At 42.5% G+C, this 12,075-nt stretch overlaps 1 protein-coding gene and 1 pseudogene across 2 annotated transcripts in view; one reads left to right on the top strand and one right to left on the bottom strand.

Moving 5' to 3' along the window:
* Nucleotides 1-1,330: 1,330 nt before the first annotated feature.
* Nucleotides 1,331-12,075, bottom strand: part of LOC133381560 (alpha-2-macroglobulin-like) — a 74,421-nt gene continuing 63,676 nt past the window's right edge. For both annotated transcript variants that reach the window (XM_061620812.1, XM_061620811.1), the window contains exons 31-36: nt 9,309-9,436; nt 5,480-5,570; nt 3,974-4,042; nt 2,476-2,578; nt 2,148-2,189; nt 1,331-1,744 (exon numbers count right to left, since the gene is read on the bottom strand). In XM_061620812.1, the coding sequence (XP_061476796.1) occupies nt 1,731-1,744; nt 2,148-2,189; nt 2,476-2,578; nt 3,974-4,042; nt 5,480-5,570; nt 9,309-9,436 (447 nt within the window). In that variant the 3' untranslated portion in view covers nt 1,331-1,730. The remainder of the gene's footprint in view (nt 1,745-2,147; nt 2,190-2,475; nt 2,579-3,973; nt 4,043-5,479; nt 5,571-9,308; nt 9,437-12,075) is intronic.
* LOC133382507 (5S ribosomal RNA) lies at nt 6,506-6,624 on the top strand (annotated as a pseudogene).

Genomic DNA, 12,075 nt, shown 5'->3' on the forward strand with positions numbered 1-12,075 from the left:
TTAAGTAGAGCCCTTATCCCAGTCTGCATCTGTATTGGAATTGTTTTTAGATTTTTAAAAAGATCTTTAACATTTATTTTTAAAGATTTTTAAAAGATGTTTTATAGATGTTTTTAATGTTTTTGTTTGCCGCCCTGGGCTCCTTCTGGGAGGAAAGGGTGGGATATTAATGTAATAATAGTAATTAATAATCAATAATCAATAATCAATAATATATTGTTATATAAATAGGTTAATATATACATTCTGTATTAGAGGTAATGTGGTAGGCAGAGTGAGAGGGAGTGGGTGACTGGAATGCTGATTGGTTGATAGAATGGCGGTTGGTGTGTTTAAGAGAACACAAGTGTTTTTTTTTTACAGTAGGGGAAAAACAGCAGGTAGAGGAGGTATTCAGGATGCACCTGCCACCATCTTCACCTGGAGTAAGGATGGGGGAGAAACTGGATTCAGTTCACATATAAATCCAAATCTATCAAATCCGCACATTCCAAACCAATATGAGAACTGAAACTCAGCCACCTTTCGAAATTCACTCTTATCCAAATTTTGCAGTGCTGTTCTCTGGCTAACCAATGTTTACAAAAATGTAAATATTAGGGGGAAGCGTGCACGGAAATGAATATTTTCATGAAAGCGTCATGCAAAAATGGATCCTGTTACAAGAAATTGTTTGCAAAAATGTGCACATCAGTCAAAACTGAGTACAAAAAAATGTTTATTAGGAGAAGTTCACATTCAGACGCTGAAGAATTTTCATGAGGTTTTAAAAACAGTCATAAATTGCTGCCAAAGTGTGGAGAACTGAATTTAAGATGGGGGAAATGAGAAGCTTGAGAGAGCTTGAATTGACAGATCCTTCCATCCCTAATTTGAAGTTACTTTTTTCTCTCTCTCTGTCTGTCTGTGTATATGTATACACACAAATACACACTAGGGGCTGTGCCCCTGCTCTCTTAACTTGCCAACCCCACTTACCCCCACCAACCTACATTGCCACCTCCCCCTTCCCTTTGCAAACATCAAAGTCCTGCACCCCTCCCTTTGTTTCTGCCTGCCTGTGTCTCGATCCTCCTCCTTCAGTGGCTCAGCAGGTCTCCGAAGGCTGTTGTCATGCTGTAGTTTGCAGCAGCGCCACCTGTTGGCAGCCATGCAAACTGGAGCTGCGTGATGACTTAGAATTTTATGTATATAGGGAGATATACACACACAGACACCCCACTGTTCAGCAGCAACCCACATTCTAAAAGAGATGGGTTTTAGTTAAGTCCTACTTCTGTGCTGGACTTTGCCCGGAAGAAAAGATCAGACAAAACAGCTGGAAAAGAAATGGAGATATTCTTTTTCTTTATTTTATCCAGGAGAGGAAAATAGTAGCAGATGTACAGAAGGATCTCAAAATGAGCAAATGGTGAGTTCTTAGTGTGTGATTTTTTTTCTTTTTTTGCTTTTTTTACAGACTTCCCCCACCTGTTCATTCTCTTCTTCCACCACTTCTCAGCTTGTTATTCTGGCTATTACAAGAGCAGGCTGAGTCTGGGGGGCTTATCAAGCAGTGGAATAAGCAAGCAAAGTGGAGCAGATTTGTTCTTAGATTGTGTCTGGAGAGATACTTCTCTTCGGTCTTGTGTTGTTGTCATGGCTGTTGTGTCCACCCGTGGCAGCTGGTGAAAGGAAGGTGCCAGCAGGGTCTGCCAGGGGGAGATGGGCTTCATTCTTCATGCATCCCTCTATGAAGTTTCAGCTGTGGGGGAGGAAAGAGTATAAGATTCTCCTTCAGTCAAGCATTTGCCCACAGGGGGCCCAATAGGTTTGGGGGCCCAAGGCAGGAGATCCAGATGGTAGCCCCCATCCCCACCACCTAAGCTGGAGAAGGGGCAGTTTGCTGCCCCTTTCATGCTCTTCCCCACCAAATCTGTCAGCCCAGATGAGGCACCTTATGCTGCCCTCCCCTCCATTCGGCTGATGCAGCTGTCTGTTTCAGAGGCTGTAGTGCACGGCTGCAAACCACATCCTGCTTGTGCTCCTCCCAAAGGCATTTGCTTGGAAGTGGAAGGAAGCTGCATGCCAGCCTAGAGGGACTTCTGATTTCAAACCAATTCACATTTTGGGGATCTGGAGAGAGGCCATTTCCGTTCATACTCTACCTTTGCTGCAAGGGGCTCTGTACTCTGCACGAGCGTATTCATCTGGAAATACAAAGCAACAGGGAAAAACCATCAGGCCAGACTCTGCCTCCCCCAGCTCCCTGCTTCCATGCCAACTGCCCTCAGCCCTTGTTCTGCTGTAGACTTGTTTTTTAAGGGTTGGTTTTAGAACACTTGCAAGCACTACTTTTGTATGGTGGCTTTTACATATTTTTGGAAGCTCCTTTTGCAAGTTAACTAAGAAGTGGGAGGAGATGATGATGATAATGATAATAACAAAAATAAAAACAATAAAAGCTGAGCCTTTAGTGCCAGACCCCTTTCTTACTTGGTAAGTAGTAATCGTAGACTTCCCCCCAGGAAGGCTTCAGATGCTGGACACGGATGTCCTGCTCCACCGTGAAGAAGAGGCTCTGGGTCACATTGGTCACCTGTGGACAAGCAGGAGGGGATCATCATTTGAGATGTGACTCAGCAGCAAGTATGCACCATCGTCACACACCCAGCAAACCAAGACCTCGCTAGAGAGGCGCCACCGGGCAGACAGCTTCAAGTCTTGTGGGAAATTAAGCCCAGAGTGAGAGACTGTGTAGAACTCCTCCTTCTGCAATTGCCTTTACACGAAGGCGGTGATGTTGATGCTCTGGGCCTGCGTGCACACCATGCATTCAAAGTACATGACTTCCCCCCCCAAAGAATCCTGGTGGCTATGGCTTACCCCTCACAGAACTACCGTTCCCAGCACAAACTACAGTTCCTGGGATTCTTTAATGTGCTCCTATTTCCCTCAGAGAGCTACAATTCCCAGAGTTCTCTGGGAAGAGGGACTGACTGTTCAACCACTTGGGGAACTGTAGCTCTGTGAGGGGGATAGTGGTCTCCTAACAACTCTCAGCACCCTTCACAAACTACACTTCCAGGATTCTTTCGGGGAGAGTCATGACTGCTAAAAGTGGTGTAAGACTGTGTGATATACACGGTGTGGATGTGACGCTGGACTGACAAAGGAAGACAACAAAGGGGAGAAAAACTGGAACGCTTCCCTCCTAGAGGGATGATGAGGTGAAAAATAGGGGAAAAATTGAAATGGACTGCCTTCAAGTCAATCCTGACTTATGGTGACCCTATGAATAAGGTTTTAATGGTAAACGATATTCAGAGGGGGTTTACCACTGCCTCCCTATGAGGCTGAGAGGCAGTGACTGGCCCAAGGACACCCAGTGAGCTTCATGGCTGTGTGGGGATTCGAACCCTGGTCTCCCAGGTTGTAGTCCAACACTCTACTGCTATGCCACACTGACTGGGAGGTTAAAAACAGTATTTCTCTCTTGCACACAGCAAAGGGGGCGACAGAGACGGGAGAAGTGAAGTTCTGTCCTTGAGTTGTGCAGTGCCCATTCTGCCGGGGGGGGGGAGAGAGCAGAGCAGAAAGCTTGGACCGCCATTTTGTTTTAAAATTATATGTTGTTATCGCATTTACATCTTGCCTTTCCTCCAAGGAGCTCATACATGCTTCTTCCCCTCACCACTTTATCCTCACATCAACCCTATGAGGTAGGTTAGGCTCAGAGGCAGTGATTGGCTTGGCCAGTGAGCTTCATGGCCACAGAGGTCACAGTCCAATACTTTCACCACTATACCACATTGGCAGTGAGAGGGGACCATCCAGGACAGCTCAACTCATCACTGCCACATGAAGCACACTCCTGTTGCCCAGGCTCCAGTGAAATGCAGGAAGAGGATGGGCACTCTTCTCATCATGTCTATTTGCGTTCCTAAAGGAACGATTCTCTCACCCTCACTCCTCTGCCCTCCTCTTCACTCACCTGCTCCAAATACACCACGACACGACTCATGCTCACTTCTGTCCTCTTGACCTGATTTTGACTTTCCAGCTGGAGGGGACAAAATGGAGAGACAATTATGATTACTGCTATGACAACTACAATGACGATGATGACGATGGCTACTACTATTACCGCTACTTCAGTTTCTTACCCACCCTTCACCATAAAGTCACAGGACAAGTCGCAACAATGTAAAATGCAGTACAATAGGGCCCCGCTTTCCAGTGTTCCGCTTTCCGGTGTTCCGCTGATGCAGCGGCTTTCAGTTAGGGGAAATTCCCCATTTTAAAGCCGATTTTGCTGTTTTTCGGCATTTTTGCGACATTTTCGCACGACACGACCCATTATAGTCAATGGGTTCTGCTTTATGGCGATTTCTGCTTTACAGCGGGGGCCTGGTCCCTAACCCGCCATATAAGCGGGGCCTTACTGTATTTAAAAATTATAGGCTCAAGCATAGGGTGAGTCCTGTAAGCACAGGGTTGTATTCAACATAGCACTAAGTCCCTAGTGCCAACAGTGTAAGAATTTCTCCTTGCGCAATGGAATGTCTCCCCCCGTCCTCTCCTTGCGCAACCCCTAAATCTATTCGGGGTTTTCCCCCAATACTCTGGAGCAGATTTGGGGGTGGCATGAGGCGGGGGGAGGAAAGTCTGGTTGCACTAGTAATCTTTGCACTGGTGCAATTATTTTGTTGAATGCTGCCCATATATCTCAGGCTAGGGTAAAGAACCCACAGTATGCAATTAAAACTGCAAAATTAACATGCCAGATGCACCTCTGTGGGGAGGGAGTTCCACCACTTAGGGGGTGCCGCAAAGGATGCCCTCTCTTGGACCACCAACACCCCCAAACTTCTGAGGTTGGAGGAATGAACAAGAAGGCCCGGTGTGCTGAAATTAACACCTGAGAGGGTCTGTAGGGAAGGTACTGGTCTTTCAGATCTTTGGGGCCTAACTCATTTAGGGACTTAAACATGAATGTCAAGCCACCATCCCTGAAGTCTCCAGGGGTGTGAGCCTCCCAGAGATGTCAGATTGGCTGCTTTTGGAGACAGAATGACTAGACTAGGTGGGCATTATGGTAGTGGTCCAGCAAAGTCAGTTCTTATAAAAATGTAAGAAGCACCTGCTGGATGAGGCCAGTGCCCCATGAAAACCAGCATTCCTTTCCTACAGCGGCCAACCAGGTGCCCCAATGGGAAGCCCACAAACAGGGCCTGAGTGCAAAAACATTCTTGCTTCTGGCCTTTCCTCACGCCTCCCATGGCCAAAGAAGTGGGTTCTCATTCATTCATTCATTCATTCATTCATTCATTATACTTGTATACTGCCCTATAGCCGAAGCTCTCTGGGCTGTTTACAGTAACTAAAAACAAATGCAATTTAAAATACATCTTTTAAAAAACAATTTAAAACACAATTTAAAAATTTAAAACAATATAAAATTTGGGGTGAGAACATGACACACAAACAAGGCAGTTACCTTTTTAACGGATGATTTCACTGGGATGAATCCTGAGAGCATCTTAATGCTGACGATGGCCATGTTGGAGGCTGGGCGCTTGCCGATGTAGCTAGGAGATGAAAGAGCAAAAGGATGGAATTTCTCACACTGGGACTCTTAAGCCAGCCAGTGCTTGCCATCCCTGACGGGCCACCCCGTAACCATCCAATTTGGCTTCTAATACATATTCCCAAATTCAACTTAAGACAAAATGTTCATCCACTTGGTGCTTTGGCCAAGTCACTTTCTGCCAGGGAAACTTACTTAATGGGCTTATTGGTTGGATAAAAAAGGAACATTATTTTGCTTTGTGTTGATTTTATGTCAGCTGCCTTCTCAATTTTTATAGGAAGGCAGGGCAGAAACTCAGTGTTTATTATTATGGTTAGGGATGGGTGAAAATATCAATTTTCATCTCCCAATTTCGCATTTTCCAATCTTCAGTTCTGCCAATTTTCACATCAGTAAAAGAAAAAGAAACTCATGAAGATTCACCAGCATTTTAGTGTGAATTTGTCTTTCACATTTTTATCAACTATTTCCCCTAATGTACACAGTTTTGCAAAGCAATTTCCCCTACTATAATGTACTTTTGTATGTTATTTTCAGTAATATATGAGAGCCAGTGTGGTGTAGTGGTTAAGGTGTTGGACTACGACCTGGGAGACCAGGGTTCGAATCCCCACATAGCCACGAAGCTCCCTGGGTGACCTTGGGCCAGTCACTGCCTCTCAGCCTCATGAAAACCCTATTCACAGGGTCGCCATAAGTCAGAATCGACTTGAAGGCAGTACATTTACATTTTTTATGTGTATCACATTTCAAGCTACATTATACCTTCACCCTCCATTATTTAGACATATATTTAATTGTTTCATTTAAAAAGTAACATTATTCTGCATCGCCTGCTCTCTGGTATACTACCTCTACACATGGAGGTTCCACTCCTCTGCCAGCTAAGCAGCTGCCTTGCATTCACACTTTATGCATTTATATGCACGCTTTGCCTACAGCTATGCTACCCTAAACACGCTCAACCTCATCTGATCTTGGAAGCTAAGCAGGGTCAGGCCTGGTTACTACTTGGATGGGAGACTGCCTGGGAATACTGGGTGCTGTAGTCTTAGAGAAAGGCAATGGTAAACCACCTCTGAATACCTCTTACCATGAAAACCCTATGAATATATATTTAAAAAAAGATTCATAGGGTCGCCATAAGTCATAATCGACTTGAAGGCATACAACAACAACAAAATGCACACTGTTGTATCAATTTTTGTACACATTCGTGGCTGGAGAACTACACTGTAAAATCCAAAGAAGCAGATTTTTGAAGGATAGCCATGTTTCGATACTCGCATTGTTTCAAAAAGTGTGAATCAGAGAAAGTTTGCCTTTAAATGCAAACTGGATTAAATTTCTCCCCTATCCCTAATTATGGTTAATAAGAGTACTGCCATGTTGTTTCCCTACAAAGAATAGTGCGGGAAAGAAAACTGTATGCATTGTATCAGTTATATTTCTTTCATGTTATGCCTCCACTGAGCTCATCGTGTCTTCCAACGAGCCTATACCAATCCATTTATTTCTTATCAACAAATATTTATAAACCACCCTTCATTTCCTTGGAAATCAGGATGATATGGAACTTCCGGGAAGGGTGACTTAGCCTGTGCCTGCTTTTGAGACGGGCTCCTGCCTCAAAAGAAGCTTATTCAGATATATCAGTCAGTTTTTTCTTTTTTTTTTGACTGATTAAACTTCTCCCGGGTAGGGAGAAACGAAGAGATTAACCTCAAAGCCTATTTTTGTTGGGACGACCAGATCTCATTAATTTATGGGACGAGGTCCAGCCGACGAAGGTGGGACGGATTTTCAACAGCAAGCTCTATCTGTTAAAGCGAACGTTCATCTTATCTTCTAAGAGAGAACGCACTAACAGGCAAGCACCCTTCTTTCTATATTTTTCTTTTACTTGACTTAAATTGTTGCTGTTTAAAAGAGATTTGCCAGATTGATCGGTTTTTGACATCTCACTGGGGAGCCGTAACTTCTCTCTGCTACGCACTAATTAATAGCTTATCTCTGTTTTTGTTGCAAAAAGCTGTCCTGGATTTGCATTCTAAAGATATACACAGAAGAGGGATTTCTATTCCAGATTTTTATTTTGAAAAATATTATACTGTTTTGAGACTACTTTCTTTTTGGTCTATTTTATTTTGACGAATCTGTTTCTTGACGATTGCCATTAATTGTTTCGATCCTGGGAACTGCATTTTGTTTACTTAACTATTGGAGAGATAAGGCTGTCTGCTCTGTTTATACTGTGATGTCACCAAGTTTGGAGTATTAACCCAATTGTTGCTGAAATAAGAAGTGGTTTTCCTATATTTTTCTTTTAAAATGGCAATTAAGAAAGTGGCTGAGAATCTGGAAATAACTATGTTTCAGAAAATAATGGATGAGATTGAGATAATGAAAATTGAATTGAGTAAAATGAAGCAGGAGATTAAAGATATAAGGGTCCCTGTGAGAGAGGTGACCCTGGAAGGGGTCCCTGTGAGAGAGGAGACCCCGGAGATTGGAACAGGGGTCCCTGTGAGAGAGGAGACCCTGGAGACTGGAATAGGGGTCCCTGTGAGAGAGGAGATCCCGGAGATTGGAACAAACGTGGAACAGGAACAAGATTTGGAGTCTATGGACTTTAGAAATAAAATCTATTGTTTGGAACTCAATGTTATCTCTGAAGAAATTAATGAAGATTCTAGAGATAAAGTTATCAATGGCATGGACTATCTTCTGGACTGGAATGATGTGATGGAGCCCAATATAGAGAAAATCTATGGACTTAACTGCAGCCATGTGACAATGGAAAAACTTTTAAGAGATGACCCAGTGTATTTTGAAAAAAAGAACAGAGATATGATTTTACAGCAGTATTTCAGCAACCTATTCAGAATGGATGGCAAGAAAATATTTGGGATAGAGGTAATTCCCATCAGACTCTTACTATATGACTATGGCTTTGACAGCAAGATTATTATGGAATACTGATAATGGAAGATTGGATATTGAAATTACTGGACTTAACAAGACTACTGAAGATGGAAGATGGAAAATGGAATTACTAGAGATAATAGAACAATGGCTACTGAAATTACTGAACCTAACAGATTCTGAAGTGATGGATTAATTGAAATGTTTATTTTGACTATGGTTATGACAATAAGATTATCATAATTAGTAATGAGATGGATTAATCGATATGCTTATCTGGAAAAAAAAATTGATAGATATATTTCTTAAAGAATTGAAACCTCTCTTTGACTTTTTGTGGAAAGAATAAAGTAATGTTTATGAGATTTGATGATTAAGTAAGATAACTACTGGAGGAAAGTGATTTTATAATATGACTTAAGAGACAGGATTGTTATATATTATAGACTTATAACTGATTTGATCTTTGACAAATGGGAAGTCAATATTTTACTCTTTATTTTTTATTTTTGTTTTTGTTTTTTTTTTCTTTTTGTTTAACTATTTTTGATTTTGTTTTTTGTCTTTGAATGTTTTATGATTTTGTCTTGTATGTTTTATGAAAATCTGAATAAAAATTATTGAAAAAAAAAAAAAGGAAATCAGGATGATATACAATGAGTGTGACTACACTGGTCACACCAGAATACAGTACAATAACAACTTGATTACCAAAGACTATCGAGCCAAACAACAGCCTAACCAAGAGCCTGCAGGCCTGGATGTGCAGTGGCTCCATTTTCCTACTCGGAGGGGCCTGTGAAGAGATTACCTGACATTGATAGCAACGTCAAATGTTCTTTGGGCTTTGGGTCCGGTGCAAGCCTCGGGAACCGTGTGCACTTCCAGGGCAAAAGGCGCGTCCTCTTGGTGCAGAGGCTCATTGTATTTCAAGGTGGTCTGGAAGGGAAATATCACCCCAGTATGTGAGTTTTCTCTCTCTCTCTCTGGTGGTATCATTCACAACCCAGCAGCAGCTTGGACACAGACTTGGAGGGAGAGGGGCAACTGGAAACATCCTTATATAACCCAACCACAGGCACTGCCTATATCTCCAGTGGAAACAGCCTTACACCAAGTCAAGCTATTGGTCCACCTAGCTCAACCTTATCTGCATGGACTGGCAGAGATTCTCCATGTTTAGAGACTGGGACATTCACAGCCCTACCTGGAGATGCTGGGAATTGAATCTAGACCCTGTTGCATGAAGAAAAAAACACTGGTCCCATCCAGACTGTGTTTTTATTGTGGGATATGTGCAGCAACATGTCATAGATGCATTCATCTAGGCTGGCATGCAGCTTCCTTCCACTTCCAAGCAAATGCCTTTGGGAGGAGCACAAGCAGGATGTGGTTTGCAGCCGTGCACTACAGCCTCTGAAACAGACAGCTGCATCAGCCGAATGGAGGGGAGGGCAGCATAAGGTGCCTCATCTGGGCTGACAGATTTGGTGGGGAAGAGCATGAAAGGGGCAGCAAACTGCCCCTTCTCCAGCTTATGTGGTGGGGATGGGGGCTACCATCTGGATCTCCTGCCTTGGGCCCCCAAACCTATTGGGCCCCCTGTGGGCAAATGCTTGACTGAAGGAGAATCTTATACTCTTTCCTCCCCCACAGCTGAAACTTCATAGAGGGATGCATGAAGAATGAAGCCCATCTCCCCCTGGCAGACCCTGCTGGCACCTTCCTTTCACCAGCTGCCACGGGTGGACACAACAGCCCTTAAATTCAGTTCTCCACACTTTGGCAGTAATTTATGACTGTTTTTAAAACCTCATGAAAATTCTTCAGTGTCTGAATGTGAACTTCTCCTAATAAACATTTTTTTGTACATCCCCACTTTAACTTCTCACATTCCATAGACCATGTTGCTGCCACCCCCAATTCCACCTCCCCTTTTTTCCAAATACAAGTGAGTTGTATTATGCTGCCATACCTTAAAAAAAAAGACTTTAAAAATAATAATATATAGTACAAACAAGAGGAAAATATATAAAATGCATACTTAGGGAGTTATAATAAATTCCAAAATAATACTCATCACTATCTTCACAGTTCAGATCAGTCATACAGCTTAGCCAATATTTAAATAATATAATAGTGTATAATATATAATACTGTAAAAAAGTAAACTTAGCAATCAAAAATAAATATAATATGAAAATAAAACAAAGGAAAATGAATCCATCCATTGTCACACTGTGTTGCTTCATGTGCAATGTTATCATTCTCTGAAGACTAATCACAACGAATAAATAAAAATAAAAAAGGGATCTCTTCTCACATGTGTCCATCTATTGAGATTTATTGCTAATATTTTTCACCGTACACTTTTGATGTTTAGGCTATGACTGACGTGTTCGTACAAAGCTGGCTTACAGAAGGGAAAAACGAACCATAGGAATGCCAGGAAGCGTGTGTTGTGGGAGTGGCACCACACTGCAAGGGTTTTCCCATTTTATTTATTGGTGCTGTGGTGCCATGCCACTACACTTAATTTTTTAAGCTATTTGTACATTCAGGCTGCGAGTTGCTGTGCAGAACCTTTAACCATTTACATACGCACAGAGAGAGGAACGCCAGTTTCATCAACAAAGAAGTGAACTTAATTGGGCACATTGCCAGGGCTTCCCACCAGGACTCTAGTGCAGCAAAAGCCAGGACCAAACTTTTTCTTTTTTTAAATGGGAACGTTTGATGTATGAAAAGCTGGCCCCTGTACCTATTGCTTGTTATTATGTGCCTTCAAGTCGATTACGACTTATGGCGACCCTATGAATCAGTGAACTCCAAGAGCATCTGTCATAAACCACCCTGTTCAGACCTTGTAAGGTCTGTGGCTTCCTTCATGGAATCAATCCATCTCTTGTTTGGCCTTCCTCTTTTTCTGCTCCCTTCTGTTTTCCCCAGCATTATTGCCTTTTCTAGTGAATCATGTCTTCTCATGATGTGTCCAAAGTATGATAACCTCAGTTTCATCATTTTAGCTTCTAGTGATAGTTCTGGTTTAATTTGTTATTTGCCTTTTTCGCAGTCCATGGTATCCACAAAGCTCTCCTCCAACACCACATTTCAAATAATTTGATTTTTCTCTTATCCACTATTTTCACTGTCCAACTTTCACATCCATACATAGAGATCGGGAATATCATGGTCTGAATGATCCTGACTTTAGTGTTCATTGATACATCTTTGCATTTGAGGACCTTTTCTAGTTCTCTCACAGCTACCCTCCCCACTCCTAGCCTTCTTCTGATTTCTTGACTATTGTCTCCATTTTGGTTAAGGACTGTGCCGAGGTATTGATAATCCTTGACAAGTTCAATGTCCTCATTGTCAGCTTTAAAGTTACATGAATCCTCTGTTGTCATTACTCTAGTCTTCTTGACACATTGCTAATGAAGCAGTGTGGCCACCACAAAACCGTGATGGGCTCAAGTTGCACTGCATGCGGGAACATAATCAAAAAGCACGCATTGCCATGAATGCAGAATGAAAAAGGATGTCTCACCTGCCCCTTTCCTCCCTCCCCCACTCCT

This window comes from Rhineura floridana, chromosome 3 (genome assembly GCF_030035675.1).
Source record: "Rhineura floridana isolate rRhiFlo1 chromosome 3, rRhiFlo1.hap2, whole genome shotgun sequence".
NCBI classification, from domain to species: Eukaryota; Metazoa; Chordata; class Lepidosauria; order Squamata; family Rhineuridae; genus Rhineura; species Rhineura floridana.